Genomic DNA, 17,767 nt, shown 5'->3' on the forward strand with positions numbered 1-17,767 from the left:
TGGAAAGATTAGTCATGACACAGGACCTCTGGAAAATGAACAACTCCTATGTATGTGACAGAAGCTTGATAGAGATTTCCTCCAATGTGACAATAATCTTTAACATTTACACAAGTTTTCCAATAGGGAAATGTATTCTGAAGGCAGAGCAGGCTCTGGGCTATCAATCATCTGAAGCAAATTTTAAAGAATTCACTCTGCTGGAGGAAAAAAAAAAAACCCTGAGATGTTTTGTTTTCGTTTTTCTTTAGCAAACGATGCTACCTGTGCTGCCATCTAAGGTGAGAGGAATCCCTGGAGGCTCTGCAGGCCAACAGGCACGAGAAAAAGAATTATGAGGTATCACTAGACAGTTAAGAAAATATCTTCATACTGAACAAGCTAAAGGCACCAGGAAAGTCAGGCTCTTGAGCTGTCAGGGAAACAGAGATTGCACCCCAGGCTGCCTCTGACCGTCTGCTGTGAGCATCTGTCCAGATCTCTGAGTGCGGCTACAGCTTCAGTCAGGGCTGTTTGCCTTTATCCCTCTGAAAACTGGGACTTTCCTCTAGTCTTACTCATGTCTTTCAGATAGGGGACTGGAGTGAAGTCATATGGTCTTTTAAAAAAATTATACACATTGTAATGTTGTAGTTCAATCTCAAAATGAATACTTGAAAAGAACTCAAGTTGCACAAAATGGAACCCGGTCAACATCCAAGCAGGGAGTTGGGAGGGGCTTGTGAACTGAGGGTGTTGATAGTTGGTGAATGCTAGGATAGGAGAGTCAGTTTTCTTTAAGGGTGTGGCCCCTGGTAGGTGGGTCACACACTGGTAGATGACTTCATATTAAGCACATTGATTGCACAAACTAGACTTAGTGGGTTATTAAAAAAGTGTGTGTGTGGGGGGGAGCACAAAGTTGGGGGGATGAGGGAGTAGATCTGGGAGGAGTAATAGGGACAGGTTTGGGGGTGAATATGCTCCAGACACAATGTATGAAATTGTTAAAGAAATCAATAAAAATAGTATATTAAAATTGCAAAAAATTTAAATGCTCAAGTCTAAATCACCCATCATCAACTCAAGGTACACTTTGATAGTGAAATGGGGTGACCAAATGAAGAAAAGGATACCTGGTTTTAAAACTCTGATAATTAATTGCAAAGGCTGAGTACTAAAATTAACAAGAAACTGATCAATGATACTCCCCCCCCCCTCGCCTCCAGGCCTGAGATTGACAGGAAAAGGTAACTTGGTCAGCTGGGGTTAGCTGGACATCTATTAAGCTCCAGGCAGAAATCAGAAGGTTTCCTTTAGAAGCTGTGGTGATTTGAACAAAAATGGCCCCTATAAGCTCATATGTGTAACAGCTTGGTTCCAGTTGGCAGAACTGTTTGGGAAGGATTGGGAGGCATGGCCTTTTTGGAGAAGGCTTTGAGGTTTCAGAAGCCCATAGCACCTTCAGCTCTTTGACTCATGCTTGTAGATAAGGATGTGAGCTCTTACCTACAGTTCCAGTGCCAAGTCTGTCTGCCTGTTGCCATGGTCCCCTACCATGATGGTCATGTGCTAAGCCTTGGGATCTGTGAGCCTCAAATTAAATGCTTTCTTCTATACGTTTCCTTGGTCATGGCATTTTGTCATGGCGATAGAAAAGTAACTAAGACAGAAGCTGATTTGATAATGCTACTATTACTTTCCGTGGACCATGTGCTTGAAAGTTTTATGTGAGTTAAACATCTTTATTGAATTCCTAGTCTTGTTAAACATCTTTATTGAATTCTGAGTCTTGTTATATGTAACTGGTTATAGCTCCTCTATTAAATAGTTCTTTCTCTGAAACAGAGAAAAAAGGCACCCTACCCATGATGAGATGGAACACTACATAATGAAAATGTGGAAAATACATATCCTCAACAACCACAAACATCTGTGAACCCACTGTGGAACACACTCATGTGTGCAGAAGCTCATAGCGGAAAACACTTAGACAGCATCCAAGACAGTCCCAACTCAAAAGGATCAGCATTTCCATCCTGAGCTGTCAAGCTTTGACCTTCATGTCTATAATCCATCTTCTTCTCTTCATAGGGCACCAGGAAGAGTGTTTGGATACCTAGTATTCACAGGGCAGGCAGTTGGATGGGCATGATGGCATCTTATAATCCCAGTGCTCAGGAGATAGAGATGGTGTATCCAGGACAAGCTGACTAGCTAGATTAGCCGAATCCATGATCTCCAGATTAAGTGAGAGACCCAGCCTCAATATATAAGGCATAGAGCTATTGAGGAAGGTATGTGGTATGAACCTCTCTGGCTTCCATATGCATGTGTACAAACCTGTTTGTACATACAAACGTATGGCCCACACATGTGAACATTTATATGCACACATACCTCCCCCGACTCACAATGCAGACACAAAACACATGCAATGGCCCTTTGGATAAGAATGGCTCATGTTTAGAATTTTATTGTTGCTCTGGCAACGTGGTCCCTGCCACCCATTCTCCGTAACTATCTTCAGCTCGTCACCCCCTCTACTACCCTCATCTCACCATCTCACAAACGACACGTGTTCTACTATGCCGTTCACCAGCTTGGGAGGAAGGCTATCAAGTACGCGGCTTTGGCTCTAACCCAAAGAGCCCTGAGCCTAGCATGCGTCCATCTCATGCATAATGCTCATGGCTCCTTGATCAGGTGCCAAGTCATCAGGACAATGAGAGCTTACATGCTCAAGCCCTCCTTTAACGCTGTCCCATTGATATAAATGGGAAACCCATGGCTATGACCATTATAAAACATGGTCCTCTGCACACAATAAAGGCGTTTCTATGTCCATGGGCCATTTTGCAATGATCAAAATCCACTGTTCCTCCTCGCCACTGTTCAGACTGGCCTCTCCGTCTGCACTTACCATTATAGGAAAACTGCAATAGGACTCACGTCACACAGTGCTTTGGAAATGGCACTTTGGTATTAAAGGTTATTTTCTTGTGGACTTTAACAAGAATAAGTGCTTTTAGTCTCCCAGTGCCTGGGCATTTTAGACGCAGGGGCCCTGTAACACTGTCCTGAGGCTTACCTCTTTCTTGGTGAATTTTGGTGAGTGATCATTTTTGTCATCAATCACGATGGTGGCTGTGGCTGTGCCTGTCAGTCCAACATCCAGTCCTGCCATATCTTGAGCTTCGATGATCAGTTCATACTTGGGGTTTTCCAAAGTCTACAAAGCAAGAAAGCAAGAAGACAGTGTTTATTTTTGAGGCACTATTTTGGAAAATTGGCGAGCCTGTTCCCTATGCCTTCTAAAGCAGGTATCCATAACTAGCCATGGATTTTAACTCATTGTGTGTGTGTGTGTGTGTGTGTGTGTGTGTGTGTATACACCTTTGAAATCATTCTAGTGTGGTAGTATCTATATACTGGAGATAGCAATCAGAATGGAGTCTATTGACTTGTCCTTGTTGAGGGGGAAATCATATACATTCTAGAATGTTTTATGCCTTGAGTGTGGGCATATAGTCATGTTGGATGTTCATGCCTACATCTGTAATTTCAAGGACCCTTTTGAAGCTGATCTGGACATAAGCTAACTCCACTTCTACCGTGGTGCATGACGTGGAACTCACAAGAACAAAGATGGCAGCTTTAGGAGCCCTGGGGTTGAAATACTTCACACATATCAATGTAGTAAAATTTTCTAGCAAGCACACCACGTCACTCCTCCCAAAGTACAGGTGGAAATGAATGAGGTTCAGCATCTTTCCCACGGTATTTCCTTTGTTGTTCGTTTACTAATCCAGAATACTTAATCAGAATTGTGTATTTTAATGTAAACTTGAACTGGTTAAATTTACTCTAAGTGAGACTGTATGGCTAGATCTTTCTAAGCATGTATTTTTTTTTTGACTCCTGGGCAGATCTCAAAGGTCATGTTTATAAGAAGTAAAATCTGACAGTTCATAAAATAAAATAAAACAAAACAAAAGCTTCAGGATCTTCATGACTTAGGAAAGCAAAAGGATGACCAGGAGGACTCCAATACAAATGGTGTCACAGAAGTCAGAGACCTCAAACCAGACCAATCTATCATGGCAACAAATATCTGAAAGGGAAGAAGGGTCAACGGAAGGATGTACTGTGGGACACAGTGACACGTCACAGCTTCCATGATGAGATGTTTTCCATGCTGTTTTTGTTGTGTCTTTTTTGTTTTGTGGGGAAGGTTGCCAGGGTGAGAGGCGGGTATGAGGGGAGGGGACGGGGAGATGAGTGGGACCATGACGTGAAATTCACAAGGAACCAAGAAAAAGTGTTAACAAAAGAGCTGATGATTCTTTTTGAAAACTGCCTTGAGTGAGCTATGGTCCAAATGCAGAATTAAAAAAAACCAAAATATGGCTGATGTCTGCTAGTCTATCTTGATGCCTCCTTCCCCTGACCAACTCTAAGCTACCCACCTCCTAACTAGGAGTTTGGACTAGAAAATTAGTAAGAGGCAGACATAACAAGGTCACAGGCCCAGTGAGCTTTAAAATGCAGTGTTTATTTTACAACACCCAGAGAGGAAGCCACATGTGGCTTTTGTTGAGAAAAAGAGTAAGCAGCAGAGGAAATGGTAAGACCTTGTTGGCACGTCACAAGATGGCGCCCTCCTGATCACTGAGTGAGAGGAAAAAGAGGAGGGTCTTGCTTTAGGCATGAAAACTGTTCTCCATGTTCAGTCAGAGCCTGACATTCTGGGAGCCTTTGTGAGTTCACAAGATAAGCTGCCTTGCCTTCACTACTGACTCTCCAATGTTATTATAAAGTCCGGGTCCACATTTCTCACAGTTTTGAAACATTCAAAACAACTAGGCATCTGGCTAGGATCCCGAGACAGAGCGTGTGGGGCTGTGCGTGAATACCCTTATGGGGCTGCTGGTGTCGACCCCTCAACACCAAGCCAACTGCTGTGCTCCTGTTGGAGACCCATCATCTACTTCTGTCCACCATCTACTTCTGAGGGATTGGATCACCTTTCCTTGTCTTCTATAATGAAAATTTCTAGAATCATCCTTGATCAGAGACACCAATAAGACTACCCAAAAGGGTGTGTTGGCCAGGGACAATAACTCTATCCCTGTGGTGACAACTTGGTAGCACCAGCTGGAAGAGCAAGGCGAGTGATCTCACACCACAGCAGGGCTGGGACAGGTATCCTAGGGATGAAGCCAAGCAGAATGGCTCTGTGGGTATTATACATCGGAGAAAATGATGGCCGCCCAGAGCCAGCCTGCCTGAGGATTTCTCAGCTGATAAAGGCATTCATTTTCTTCATTTGCTTCAACCATTTTGAATTGATTTCTTAATCACTGACTGAGAGAGTCTGGGTGAGGCCACCTTCAATGACAAAAATGAAAGTGTTTATAATTGCAGGCACAGCCCTGCCAGTGTGATGGCCTCCAAAACTGGGCTTTGTGCCAAGCAGTGACTAAGAGGCGCCAAAAGGAGTAAGAAGAAAGGCAACAGTGGGGACCTCCTAATGCTTCCCAGAGTGTGTGCAGGTGTGTTAATATATGTCTGTGTGCAAGCATGAGTATGTGCATGTGTGCATGTGTATGTCCGTGTGTGTGCATATGTGTGTTTGTTTATATGCATGTGAGTATATGAATGTGTGTGCACATGTGTGCATGTGTATACATGTGTATGCATTTGTGTGCCCTTGTGCATGCATATGTGTGTGCATGTGAGTGTGTATGTGTGTGCATGTGTGTATATGGGTATGTGTGTGCATGCGTGTGCATGTATGTACATATGTGTGGGTATACATGTTCACAAATGTATGCATGTGTATGTATGTCTTATGGGTGTGCATGTGTCTGAGCATGAGTGTGTGTGCATGTGCATGTCTGTGTGTGTGTGTGTGTGTGTGTGTGTGTATGTATTTGAAGAGGTCAGAGGGAGACTTTGGGTGCTCTGTTCTATCACTGTCTTATCCCTTTGAGACAGGGTCTCTTACTGAACCTGGATGGTAGCCAGCAAGCCTTAGCAACTTCCCAGCACTGGGATTTCAGGTGCACGTGTGGCCACAGTCAGCTTTTTCTGTGGGTGCTGGGATTCAAACTCATGTCCTGAGGTCTGTGCAGCAAGAGCTCCTACCTACTGAGCCACTGTCTCCCCAGATCCACAGGCCCTCTTAATGGGCTGTGCTTTAGTTAAGAGGTCCTGAGCCACCAACTCAAGGTGTAGTAAGGCTCAGTTTGATGGCTTGGTGGCTCCCAGGCAAGTCATAGCCATGACCACGAGGGGGCGCTAACATGCTCTTGTATCAGTGTTACACAGGAACTTCCTCTCTAGATCCAGAAGGACTGAAGGTCCCAAGCTTCCTTTGACACTGAGCCCAGCCTTGTGCTCCAGGGCGATGGCACTCACTATGCAGGTGCCAAACTGAGGTCAGGTATGATGGGCAAACATCAAGCCACCTTATGTGGATTTCCATCATCAACATGGGCGGTGTTGTTTTCCATCAACACTGACAAAATCTGGGTGTCTCTAGAAGTTCTAGCCACAAGGCTCAGTGTTCCAAGTCCAATTTGTTATATGTCATTATTACTTTTGCAACAAAACATTGTACTCATTTTGCGTGTGCATGTGTATGAATACATGTATGTATACATACATGCAGATGCATCTCAGTGTAACATGTGTGGGGGAAGTCAGCTCTGTGTCATTCCTCAGGTATCTTACACATGTTGTTTGAGGCTGTCTCCTACTAACCTAAGGCTTGCCAGTGAGCATCCTCGGGTATCTTTCTCCTGTCTCTGGCCCTTTAGCATGGAGATTACAAGGGCACGCCACCAGGCCCGACTTTATTCTTTAAGCTTGTGTTGTAGGGATTGGATTCTCAGGTCTCTGTGCTTGCAAGCAAAGGGCTTTACTGGGCCTTCTCTCCAGCCCTGTGCACTCAAAGGCTGGATAAAGAGTCAAGTTGACTTTTCCCCCTAGTGTGGAAGAGAACATGGCACACTTAAGGAAGGGTGCCACCAGAGTTATTGAATGTTATTTTCAGATTTGTGTTGAGAGCAATCATGTGAACAGTATGTAGTGTTTTCTCTTGTCAGGTCTCCTCACAGTGGACTGCTGACATCTTTGTTCAGGAAGCTGTGTCTGCATTCTGGCTCAGTTTATGCTTTACCCCCCCCTCCCTTTTGGATGGTATATCCCAAGATGTGGAATTACTTGTCTAAAGGGTATGGATATGTCAAGGGTTTGTGTGTGTGTGTGTGTGTGTGTGTGCATGTGCATGCCTGTTCACATGTGTGTGTCAATGAACATGTGTGTGGAAGCCAGAGATTGATGTTGATGGTTCTCCACTTTATTTATAAAGGCAGTGTCTTTCCCTGAACCTGGAGTACATCAACTTTTCTCATCTATTTATTTATCTAGCTTACTCCGGGAATCCTGTTTTTTGCTCCCAGGGTGCTGGGTTTACAGGTGTGCCTTCACACCTACCTGGTTGTTACATGGGAGCCACCTCCCACCAGGCTCTTTTTCTTTTTTTTTTTTAATTTTTTTTATTTGATATAATTTATTTACATTTCAAATGATTTCCCCTTTTCTAGCCCCCCACTCCCTGAAAGTCCCGTAAGCCCCCTTCTCTTCCCCTGTCCTCCCACCCACCCCTTCCCACTTCCCCGTTCTGGTTTTGCCGAGTACTGCTTTACTGAGTCTTTCCAGAACCAGGGGCCACTCCTCCTTTCTTCTTGTACCTCATTTGATGTGTGGATTATGTTTTGGGTATTCCAGTTTTCTAGGTTAATATCCACTTATTAGTGAGTGCATACCATGATCAGGCTCTTTTTCTATCTCACTCCTACTGTTTAGGCAGAAGCTCTCCACTGTTCATATCAACCCTGTCAGGACTGTGACCCAAGAATGTCTCATACCTAAAGCACTGCCCTGATCTTGCCTAGGAAGGTCCAAGATGGCTGCCTGAGCACATAACCCATCTTACGCTACTTGGAATTTCAAGTTCAATCTGGAGTGTGCTTCTCTTGGAATGCCCAGGGAAAGGCGGGCCTTTTTCTGTTGAACTTGGAGATGGTAGGACCCAGTATGGACAGGTCATGTCCATCTGCATCTGAGCAGGTGAAGTCAACTTGAGCAGGAGGGAAGATAGTTCGGAGCCAGAGGTAGAAACAGAGCTCTCTCTCTCTCTCTCTCTCTCTCTCTCTCTCTCTCTCTCTCTCTCTCTCTCTCTCTTCTCTCTCCCTCTCTCTCTCTCTCTCTCTTTCTTTCTCTTTCTCTCTCTCTCCTCCTCCTCTTCCTCCCTTCTCTTTCTGTCCTCCTCCTCTTACATCTTAGCTGTATCCTCTCCTTCTTTCACTCCTCTCAGTCCTCCATGCCTACCTCCCCCCTCCCCAGACCCATTGCACCTTTGTTTCCCTTTAAAAAATAACAGTCCTCCCAGTGATGTCAATCAAATATGAAATAGCAAGATGCATTAAGACTAGGCACAAATCACCATATCAAGGCAGATAAGGCAGCCCAATTGGAGGAAAAGGGTCTCAAGATCAGGAAAGAGTCAGAGACTCACCCCTATTCCCACCATTAGGAGTTCCACAGACACCCCAAGCTAAACAACTCTAGCACATATGCAGAGGACCCAGCGTAGGCCCATGCCAGCTTTCTGATGGCCCCTTCTGAGACAGCCCCTTCTGAGACAGCCCCTTTAGTACTCTCTGCACTCTTGTCAGCCATCCTTGAAGCCAACTGACCTCTCAGACCCTGTGGGTCCTGTGAATGAATGAAAGAAAGAATGAATGAATGAATGTCTCCTTTCCTCAAGAGGCTTGACTCAGAGGCTCTGTGAGGTGCAATGAGGCAGTTTTGACTAATAGTGCACCTAATGGTGTGATCAATCATCTGGTTGTTACACGAAAGCCCGAGAGCTGTCAGACCCTACAGAGTCACAGTAGGCTCTTCCCAACACCACTCCAATCATTTCACAAATATATTTAAAAAAATTCCCCATGTAGAAAATACTATTTTTTTTCCTCACAGAGACTGTGACTCTGATCTCATTTCCTTGGTATGTGTGTCCATTTAATTGGGAGTTAATGAACACCCATTGTAAATGCCATGCCAGGTGCTAGAGACTGGGAGAATCCAGGATGTGTGTATTCCTCTCCTGTGTCTCCTGTGTGTGTGTGTGTGTGTGTGTGTGTGTGTACTTTTAGAGGTCAGAGGCCAATCTTAAACATCATTGCTTAAGTATCATCTTCCCTGTTTGTTTGTTTTTAAACATTTTAATTCTAGCTCTATGTGTCCAATGCATACATAATGAATGCAGGTTCATTTGCATGTCAGATGATGACACCGGGTACCCTGGGCGTTTCAGGTGGTGGCTCTGAGCTGACATGTGGGTGCTAGGAACCAAACTAAGATCCCCTAGAAGAAGTAAATGTTTTTAACCACGAAGTCATCTTTCTGGCCTTCATCTTGATTTGAGACCAGGCCTCTCCCTGGGAGCTGAGGCTCACTGGCCAACAGTCCCAGAGATCCACCTGTTTCCTCCCCAGCACCGGGGCTACAGGTGTGCACTACCTGCCTGGCTGTTCATGTGGGTCTTGGGGAACAGAACTGAAATCCTCAAGCTTGGAAAGACTGAGCTGACTGAGCCATCATCTGAGTGCGAGATCCCCGCCCCTCTCTGAAGAGGTCAAAGGTCAGGAGTGAGGAGGCTGTGTTCACACATGACGTAGCAGGATGTCATCAGTGCAGGGATGAGCTGAGGGTGAACCCTGAGGAAAGCGGACAAAGGGCAGGCCAGCCTGACTCCTGTTGCCTAAGTAACTATAAATAATTCTGCAAAACGAACCAGTCAATTTCCATCTCCCGAAGTAAATACAGTTTATGGCTGTAATGGGAAATGGATTGATCAGGGCGGGAGGAAATCAATCAGGGTATGAAATAGAGGTTGGATGAGCAGTTTCAAAAGTCTCAATTTTTCTGGCAAACTTAAAGCTTACACTGACTTCAGTTTTTAACGCTGAAGTCCTGGGCAATCATTCATTGTAAGAGGCTAAAAATGGGCAGCCATTTTGAAAGTGAGAAGTGAGGACCTGTCCTCTTCCTCTCTCTCACTCATTCACAAGCCCCCAAACAATATAAACAGACAGAGGTGGGGACACCCCTCCAGCCCCCACATACACACGTATGCATATACACATACACACATATACAAGTGCGCACACACACTCTTTCTGCCTGTCTCTGTCTCTGTCCCTGTCTCTTGTCTGTCTGTCTCTGTTTCTGTCTGTCTGTCTGTCTGTCTGTCTCTGTCTGTCTCTGTCTCTTTCTCACTATATAAGTCCTTCATAATTTACCTACCTGTCTCCCGTCAGCAAGCCAATTGCTTGTATGTTTTCACTGTGGAAAGCAACCTGTGGACCCAAGCTTGGTCAGTCAGATTCTGGGAGGACTGGAGAGCCACATGGAGAGTGTAAGAAACATCCACAATCCTCCAGCAGCTCCCAGCCTCCCTTTCCATGTTCAGGGTACTGCCTTCTCAAGCATTTGGAGAAGAAGCACATTCCCTGTGAGGAGACACTCTGAATCTGCGGGGCTGAGACCACCACTGCCTAACTGCCCCGTCTTTGCAGGAGTAACCTAAAGTTGGAGCTGGATGGCCTCTCCGGGCGAGGCTGCCTATGCTATAGGCCTCTTTCGAGCCTTCTGTCTCCTTGGTTCAAGGATTAGAGGGCAGATGGTTACAGGCAAACTCATTCTGCAGTACCTTAGAACTGAGGCGCAAAGGTCATCATCATGGCTGGGAAGACACAAGCCTGGGCATCAGGGTTGGCTGCCCTTAACTCCAGCTCTCCTTTCTTTGTGTAACATACCCCAGTCTTTATTCAAGATGTTCTTTTGGGAGCCAGAAGCAGCCAGCATCAGCCTCACTTGCTAGCAACCAAAGGTGCCTGTGGTGAAGGCAATGCCGTGGGTCCACCTCCTGCTTCCTCAGACTTGGAAGAGCTGAACCTAGACTGCACTTTCTGGGTCTCCTGATCAGATGAACACACATGCCTGGTTTCTGTCAATGGGATGAAGTGGTACCCTTGATGTGGCTCTGGAACCTTCTGCCTAACCTTCTGTATTCCGTGTTCCCCAAAGCAGAGACCCCCAGATCTGTGACTGGCTGTGTGCACGGAGCCCTCAGCCATCAGGCTTCTGAGTACGGACAGAGTCTAAGCCACCATGTAGGACAAAAGCCATTTACAACTTGCTCCCATCAACACGAGCGGTTTCCTGTTTGTTGACTCGTGTGTACAAGTTCATGTGTGCATGTGTGTGCAGATGAGCTTGCAGCTGTGTGCAGAAATCAGTTGATGTGGGGACTCTTCTTCAAATGCCCCCTACTTGACTCTGAAACAAGATCTCTCGCCGAACCCACAGCCTGCTATTTCAGTCTGTTCAGCATGCTCCAGAGACCTTCCCACGTCCCCCTGCCCAGTGCTGGGGTTACAGGCACACACCACCCAACCCAGCTTTTCTGTGGATCCTAGGGGTTGAATTCAGGTCCTCATACTTGCACAGAATACAGTTTGCTGACTGAGCCATCTCCCCAGCCAGTCCCCCTTTATTCTAACTGCCTGTTGACTATTTCCCTAAGTGCATGACCAAGTTCTCCCAGGCAAGGATTACACCGCTGGTCCCAGCACTAGCCAGTACTCAGCATACAAGGTGAGCTATGTATCACTATTCTTGATAATGAAGATGTAATACTGTTTCCTGACTAAATTGTACCTTAAAGGGTTCACTGTCCCAGCTTCCTTTCCACACCAAGATTGTTTGTTCTCAGGGTTGGCTTCTACTGCAGGGAGCTGGGGTTTCATCTTGCCTGGGAAAATACATAGTGCCAGCCTGGGAGAATGAAATTGGCTGTCCCGATTTTATTTGAAGTGATCCGATCTGCAAGACACAGCTAGGAGAACCAAGCGGCTCATCTGGCTTGAGTTCTACAGTTGCGCATGCCTGCTACATTTGGAGTCTCTCCCTGGAGTCTCCCCTTTGCCGTTGTGAGACATCCCAGCAGCCGAGGGAGACAGTCTATCTGCAGCAAAAAGCCACCAGCGAGTCTCCGCGGACACGGGCTAGGTTCGCTGATCACACTGATTTGAAAACCAAACGTTTCGTCTTGAGGAAAGAATCAAGCCGTGTCACTAAATACGGCAGCTAATCAATCACGGGGCCCCTGATGTTTTACACAGCGACGATGACTTCCACACAGGCCTGCGTTTAATGGAACATTTATCACTAATAACAAGCATAATGGTAGCTGTGTGTGGGGGAATCAAGGAATGGATGTTACCCGGAGGAAGGTTTCACTATTACCAGGCACAGCCCCACCCGCCTCCTGCCTCGTCCCCACTGTCTCTCCTTGTGTTTGTGCAGAGACTTACTTCTCTGCCTTTCCTTACTTTTGAACATGGTATCTCTGATCCCTCCAGGCTAATTAATTTCCGATCATTTGCTGATGTTCATTACACAGTGCACTGTAGTCTTCCTGAAGGCAGAGGCCCGAGAGCTGAGCGGACCTGGCTGGCAGTCAGGGAGGAGACTAAATTCAATCAATGATCATTACCTCTGATCCACTGGGCTGTGAGGGAGTAGGTTTCCACTGGCTTTTACATACAGCCGTCCTAACTTTCTTCCCAGCCCCACCCTCCATTTCGCCAATCCTCCCACCAACTGTACCTGAGCAATCTCAGCCAGGCCATGTAAAGTCCGCTCACCCCCCTTTCCTCCCAGTCAATGGGACAGTGGGTGCCAGACAATACGACTTACTGAGTGGTCGAGGATTACAAGAGGCCTAACTGCTAAGTACACAGTCTATATGTGCCAATGGTCAGTAGAGTGGATATTAATGGCTTTCTCGTTTCTGTGACTGAAATGCTAGACGGAAGCCACATATTGGCAAGCAGGACTTATTCTGGTGCATATGGGTCAGAGAGTACAGGCGTAGGTACGAGGTTGCCTCCTGCCCACAGCAGCAGGAGTTCACAATGATGTGTTGTGTCTTGGTGGATCAAGATACAGAGAGGTCTGGCTGGAACCAGACATAGATATCACCTTCAAGGATGGATCTCTACTTCCTGTAGCTAGGCTCCGCCTCCTAATGGTCCTGTGACCTCTCCCAAACAGCACCATTAGTTGGGGACCAGGATTTCATACATCTCACCTTTCAACCATACCAAACAGCTATGTTCACTCAGTGGACCTGAACAATGTCTCCTGAAGAGGTGGCACAAAGCTGAGGCCAACGCCCACTGAGCGAGCTGGGATGTGGGATCCTTCCTGTCTCAAACCTCCTGATGGGACAACAGACCCTGGACCAACCCATTGGGTGTGGTTCAGCAAGAGCCTAGTAAACACAGTTCATGGCCAAGTAGCAACCAGATTCCTGGACACAGGAACCATGAAGTCAGAAAGAAACACCTATGGGTTCGAGTGACTATGTTCTGGGGACACTGGCTATGCAGCTAAACAGGACAAGTGTTGGTTCTTTCTCATTACGCCGTGACGCTCCTATGGGCTGATCTCTTGTTTATGCTTACCTTGACCCTAACGATTGAACTCCACTAGATTAAGGGCCATGTCTCATTTGGAGTCATCTGACGGGGATGACATGCTTTCTAGAAGCTAATAAGTCACCCAGAGTGGAATATCTGTACAGCTAAACCACAGTTTTGCCAGGGGATGTGGCTCAGTTTGTAGAATACTTATGTAGTGTGGAGGAGACCATAGTGTGGTCGTAATGACTTGATGCCAGGGTTTAGGAGGTGGGGTCAGGAGGAAGTTCAAGGCCATCCTACTTGGTTACACAGTGAGTTCCAGACCGGTCTAGGATCCATAAGACATCATCTAAACAAATGACCACAGCTCTCCTGATTGGTCATGTTAGTTTCGATGTTTAAATACTCTAACCGCAACTGGTCTGAGTCTCCCAGTGTGATATTCCACACCAGGTCGAAAGAGACATCCAGGTAGCCAAAGTGAACCTGCAGAACAGGGCTCAGCAAATTCTGCACAGCAAGTCAAAGAAAGGGCTGAGGCTGGCACCCCGTGGTAGAGCACTTGCTCTATTCATGAAGTCTTGGGTGGGGCCACCAGCAAAGTGAAATCAGTAGGAACGTAAGTAGGTAGATGCATCAATAAGGAAATATATGGGTAAATAGAGTCAAGGAGAGTTTTAAGGAGGAACTGTTCAATATTTAAAGGGTTATGTATTTACGACTTTTATGTGTCTGTCTGTGTGTGAGCCTGCGTGGGTTTATGTGCACCCTGTGTAGGCACCCGTGGAGGTGAGAGAATGGCATCAGGTCTCTTGCAGCTGGCATTACAGGTAGTTGTGAGCACCCCAGCAAGGGCGCTGTGAACCAACCCCAGAGGCTCTGCAAATGCACTAAGTGCTCTTAACCACTGAGCCATCTCTCCAGCCATAACTGTCCAGTATTTCAGGTATCTCCATGGAGATGTCTCCATTAACAGTTAGACCATAATCCTTTTATCTACGTAGGCACACGCTTTGCCTGGACAGGCAGGGGCCAATCAAGGCAAAGCTCCTTGCACCAGGCATTGCAAGTGGGAACTATATATATATTTTTTTCTGGGCTGCCTGCTCCCCATGCCTGCTCTGTAAATATCACAACGGACTGGCAGAGGTATTATCTGTAGCAGAAAAAGTTGCTGTCTGTCTGGGGCTTTGATTCATGCACTCGGACAGCAGAAGGCTGGGAACAGGCTGTCTCTAAATCCAGCAGCTCCCAAATGCGTTTTCTTATAAAATGTGACTTATTTCCTACTGCAGCGGGCAAGTGAGGGCCTTCCCACCCCGGGCAGGAAAGGCTGGAGCTCGCCTCGTGTTTGTCTTTAGGCTTCCTGGTGCTAATACGCACATTCATATCTGGCTGTCACCTGCGGCTTCTTCATTCCCGGCTGGGGCTTTGTGGCTAAGCAGGCCGAGCTCATTTCCCTAGATTTAGTGGTTGCTGACGACGCCAGCAGGGGCGGGGAAGCAGCGAGGGAAATAAAAACAGCTCATAGACATACGGGGGTGGAATCACCTAAGTGATGGATTTGAGGTTGAAGGACACCAGAAGCAGATCAAACACTTCTTTCTGTACAAAGCACGAGTCTGACGCTAGTGACTAATGTACAGTAAACAGCCCACCAACAGCATTCACAATGTACCTAGGAAAATCGGGTCCTGCAAACAGCAGGCAGGAACACATGGGACATTCAGTTTGGCTACATAGAAATATTTATCCAGAGTCTAATTGGATACAAATAGCTCTTCTGGGAATGTGATGAAGGTTTCAGATCTGCCTTTGGTGCTTTCTTTATTCTAGAACAAGGAACAGAAAGACACCTTGTGAAGACTGATTGGTGGTATCAGCATTAATCAGAATCTGGGAGAAGGGGGTGGAGTATGGGGGTGAGATCTACACAGTCTATTTAATTCAGAGAGTATTAACTGAGCCTATATTGTCTGCCAGATATTGTGCTAGACAGTAGAGATGGGTACCAGGAGCCAGGTCAGTGTAGGGAACACCACCCTGATGCATTCAGTGGCATGAGACCCTGTAGGCATCAAGTAGGGAGTACTGAACCCAGACAGGGTATGCATGTAAGGACTATGGGGAGGGTAGTGTCTTCAGTCTGGGATTGGAAATGGGGGGGTCTGTTCTTATTGAGGCAGTGGGGAACCATTAACCTCAATGATGCTTTAAATTCAGTCAGTCCCTCGGTTTTGGACATGGGACAGGTGGTATATAAAATATGTTTCTCTCCCTCTTTAAGGAGGTGGAGGCGTGGCTGGGAATAAGGCAGAAATAAGAGCTTCTCCTCCTACTCCCCGCCCCCAACCCGAGGTCACAGACATCTGAGGGCCCTGCAGACAGGCTCAGAAAGCTGATGTCAGGGTTCAGAGGGCCTCGGCTGTGGTGGAGGGACACTTGATTCAATGGATGGAATCCAGAATCACCTAGGAGACACACGTCTGGGCGTGTCCCCATGAGTGTGTCGCTCAACTGGGAGCACTGAGGTGGGAAAGCCCATCCTAACTGTGGAGAGCACCATTCCTTAGGCTGGAGTCCTGGACTGGATCAAAAGGAGAAAGCAAGCTGATCCCCTGCATCCGCCTCTCTGCCTCCCGGGTGTGAAGGTGACGTAACCCTTGCCTCCCACTCCTGCCACTATGGCTTCCCCGCCGTGACGGACTGCATCGTGTACCATGAGTCGGAACAAACACTCCAGGCTGCAGGTTGCCTTTGTCTGTCTGGTGTTTTGTCTCGAGAACGAGGAGGATAGCTATGTCACCGATTCACTGGCTAACGTCAGGTGGGAGCTGGGCGGGGAGGAATGGTTGTGGGCAGAGAGAATTCACAGAAGGACCAGTGGCCAGGGATGGATCTGGGCACCGGAGCTGAAGTGGGGCTTGGTGTGGTAGGAGCCTGGCTATGTGAGGGGAGCAGACATAGGCTGTGAAGGGCTCTCAGGGACCATGTGGTGGGACCTGACCTTCCCAGGGTGGGAGCAGATACAGATGACACAGGGAACACAGCGGGGGAAGAGGGGGCCGGACAATGTGTGGCTCCTGAGAAACAGATCTGAGCACATGGGAGCGTCTCTTGAGTTCGTCTGACTGAGATGACAAAAAAGATTCTCACCGTAGCAGAAAGGACAATGGTTATACTTGCTGCTTTGTCTCCACAATTTTGCTACTTTCTCCATGCATGGCTGACTGGGTGACTGTACTCTTTGCTTCCAAGCTATTGGTGCTGACCTGTCACAGAGTCATTTTCCCAGGGACCCATCGGAGCCCAGAGGCCCCCACTACCGCTCATGAACCAGGATGCAGGGTGGGGTTGGGATCCTGTATCCTATGGAGACTCTTGGAGCTGTGGATGCTGAACTGGGGACATACCTTGATGGACTCTGTGCTCAGCTGTCATGTGACCTGTGCTCAATTGTCACGTGAGCATGTGAAGACCAGGATGTTTCTTACATATGTTAACTTATGTTTACCTATTTGTTGACCTATTTGTATGCACGAGTGTGCACTGGTGCTCATGGGCATGTATGTGTGCAGGTGATCTCACATGTGTGTGTGTGGATGTGTGTGGAAGCGTGTGGGGGCCAGAGGCCGATGTCCAGGGTTGTTCTTCAGGTGCTGCTTAGCTTGCTCTTTGAGCCAGACTCTAACCGGCACGCAGGGCTTGCTGATTTCCCTACACTGGCCAGCCAGGAGCCTCCAGTCTGCCTCTCAGTCTCTAAGTGTGCTCCACAGCACTCCCAGCCTTTAAGGTGGGCGCTAAGGTCCACCCGGGGTCCTCACACTTACAGGACAGGCTCTTTGCTGACCCGGCCATCTCCACAACCCTCACCTGTTTATGACTTAAAGCAAAGGGAAATGGAAAAAAAATTTTTTTTCCAAGGATTTTTGGGAAGTTCTTGGCTCTTCTTCCTGAGGCCATCAGCTCCAGCCTCAGAAACTTCCTTCCTGCCTCATGCCACTGGCCACCAAGGGCTATAGAGTTTTCTCCTGGTCTCCTTGTCTTCCCTCGGTCGCTCTTCCAGGCTATCAAAGATGCCAGTCCCAACTCGAGTAACAGCGCTGCTTCCTCCTAAATCACGTGTCACTCCATGCCAGCCAGGGCGAGTCATCCAAGGCAACACCCGCCCACAGGTCCATTTGTGCAAGACCCAAAGGCTCGTGCATCAAACCCAGGCT

The 17,767-nt window shown here is 47.2% G+C and overlaps 1 protein-coding gene across 1 annotated transcript in view; it reads right to left on the bottom strand.

Annotated features, from left to right (window-relative positions):
- The window catches only part of Cdh13 (cadherin 13), a 1,029,145-nt gene that overhangs the window by 120,097 nt on the left and 891,281 nt on the right, over positions 1 to 17,767 (bottom strand). Inside the window, exon 8 of the mRNA XM_052167056.1 lies at positions 3,071 to 3,211. Within this exon, the coding sequence (XP_052023016.1) occupies positions 3,071 to 3,211 (141 nt within the window). The remainder of the gene's footprint in view (positions 1 to 3,070; positions 3,212 to 17,767) is intronic.

This window comes from Apodemus sylvaticus, chromosome 21 (genome assembly GCF_947179515.1).
Source record: "Apodemus sylvaticus chromosome 21, mApoSyl1.1, whole genome shotgun sequence".
NCBI classification, from domain to species: Eukaryota; Metazoa; Chordata; class Mammalia; order Rodentia; family Muridae; genus Apodemus; species Apodemus sylvaticus.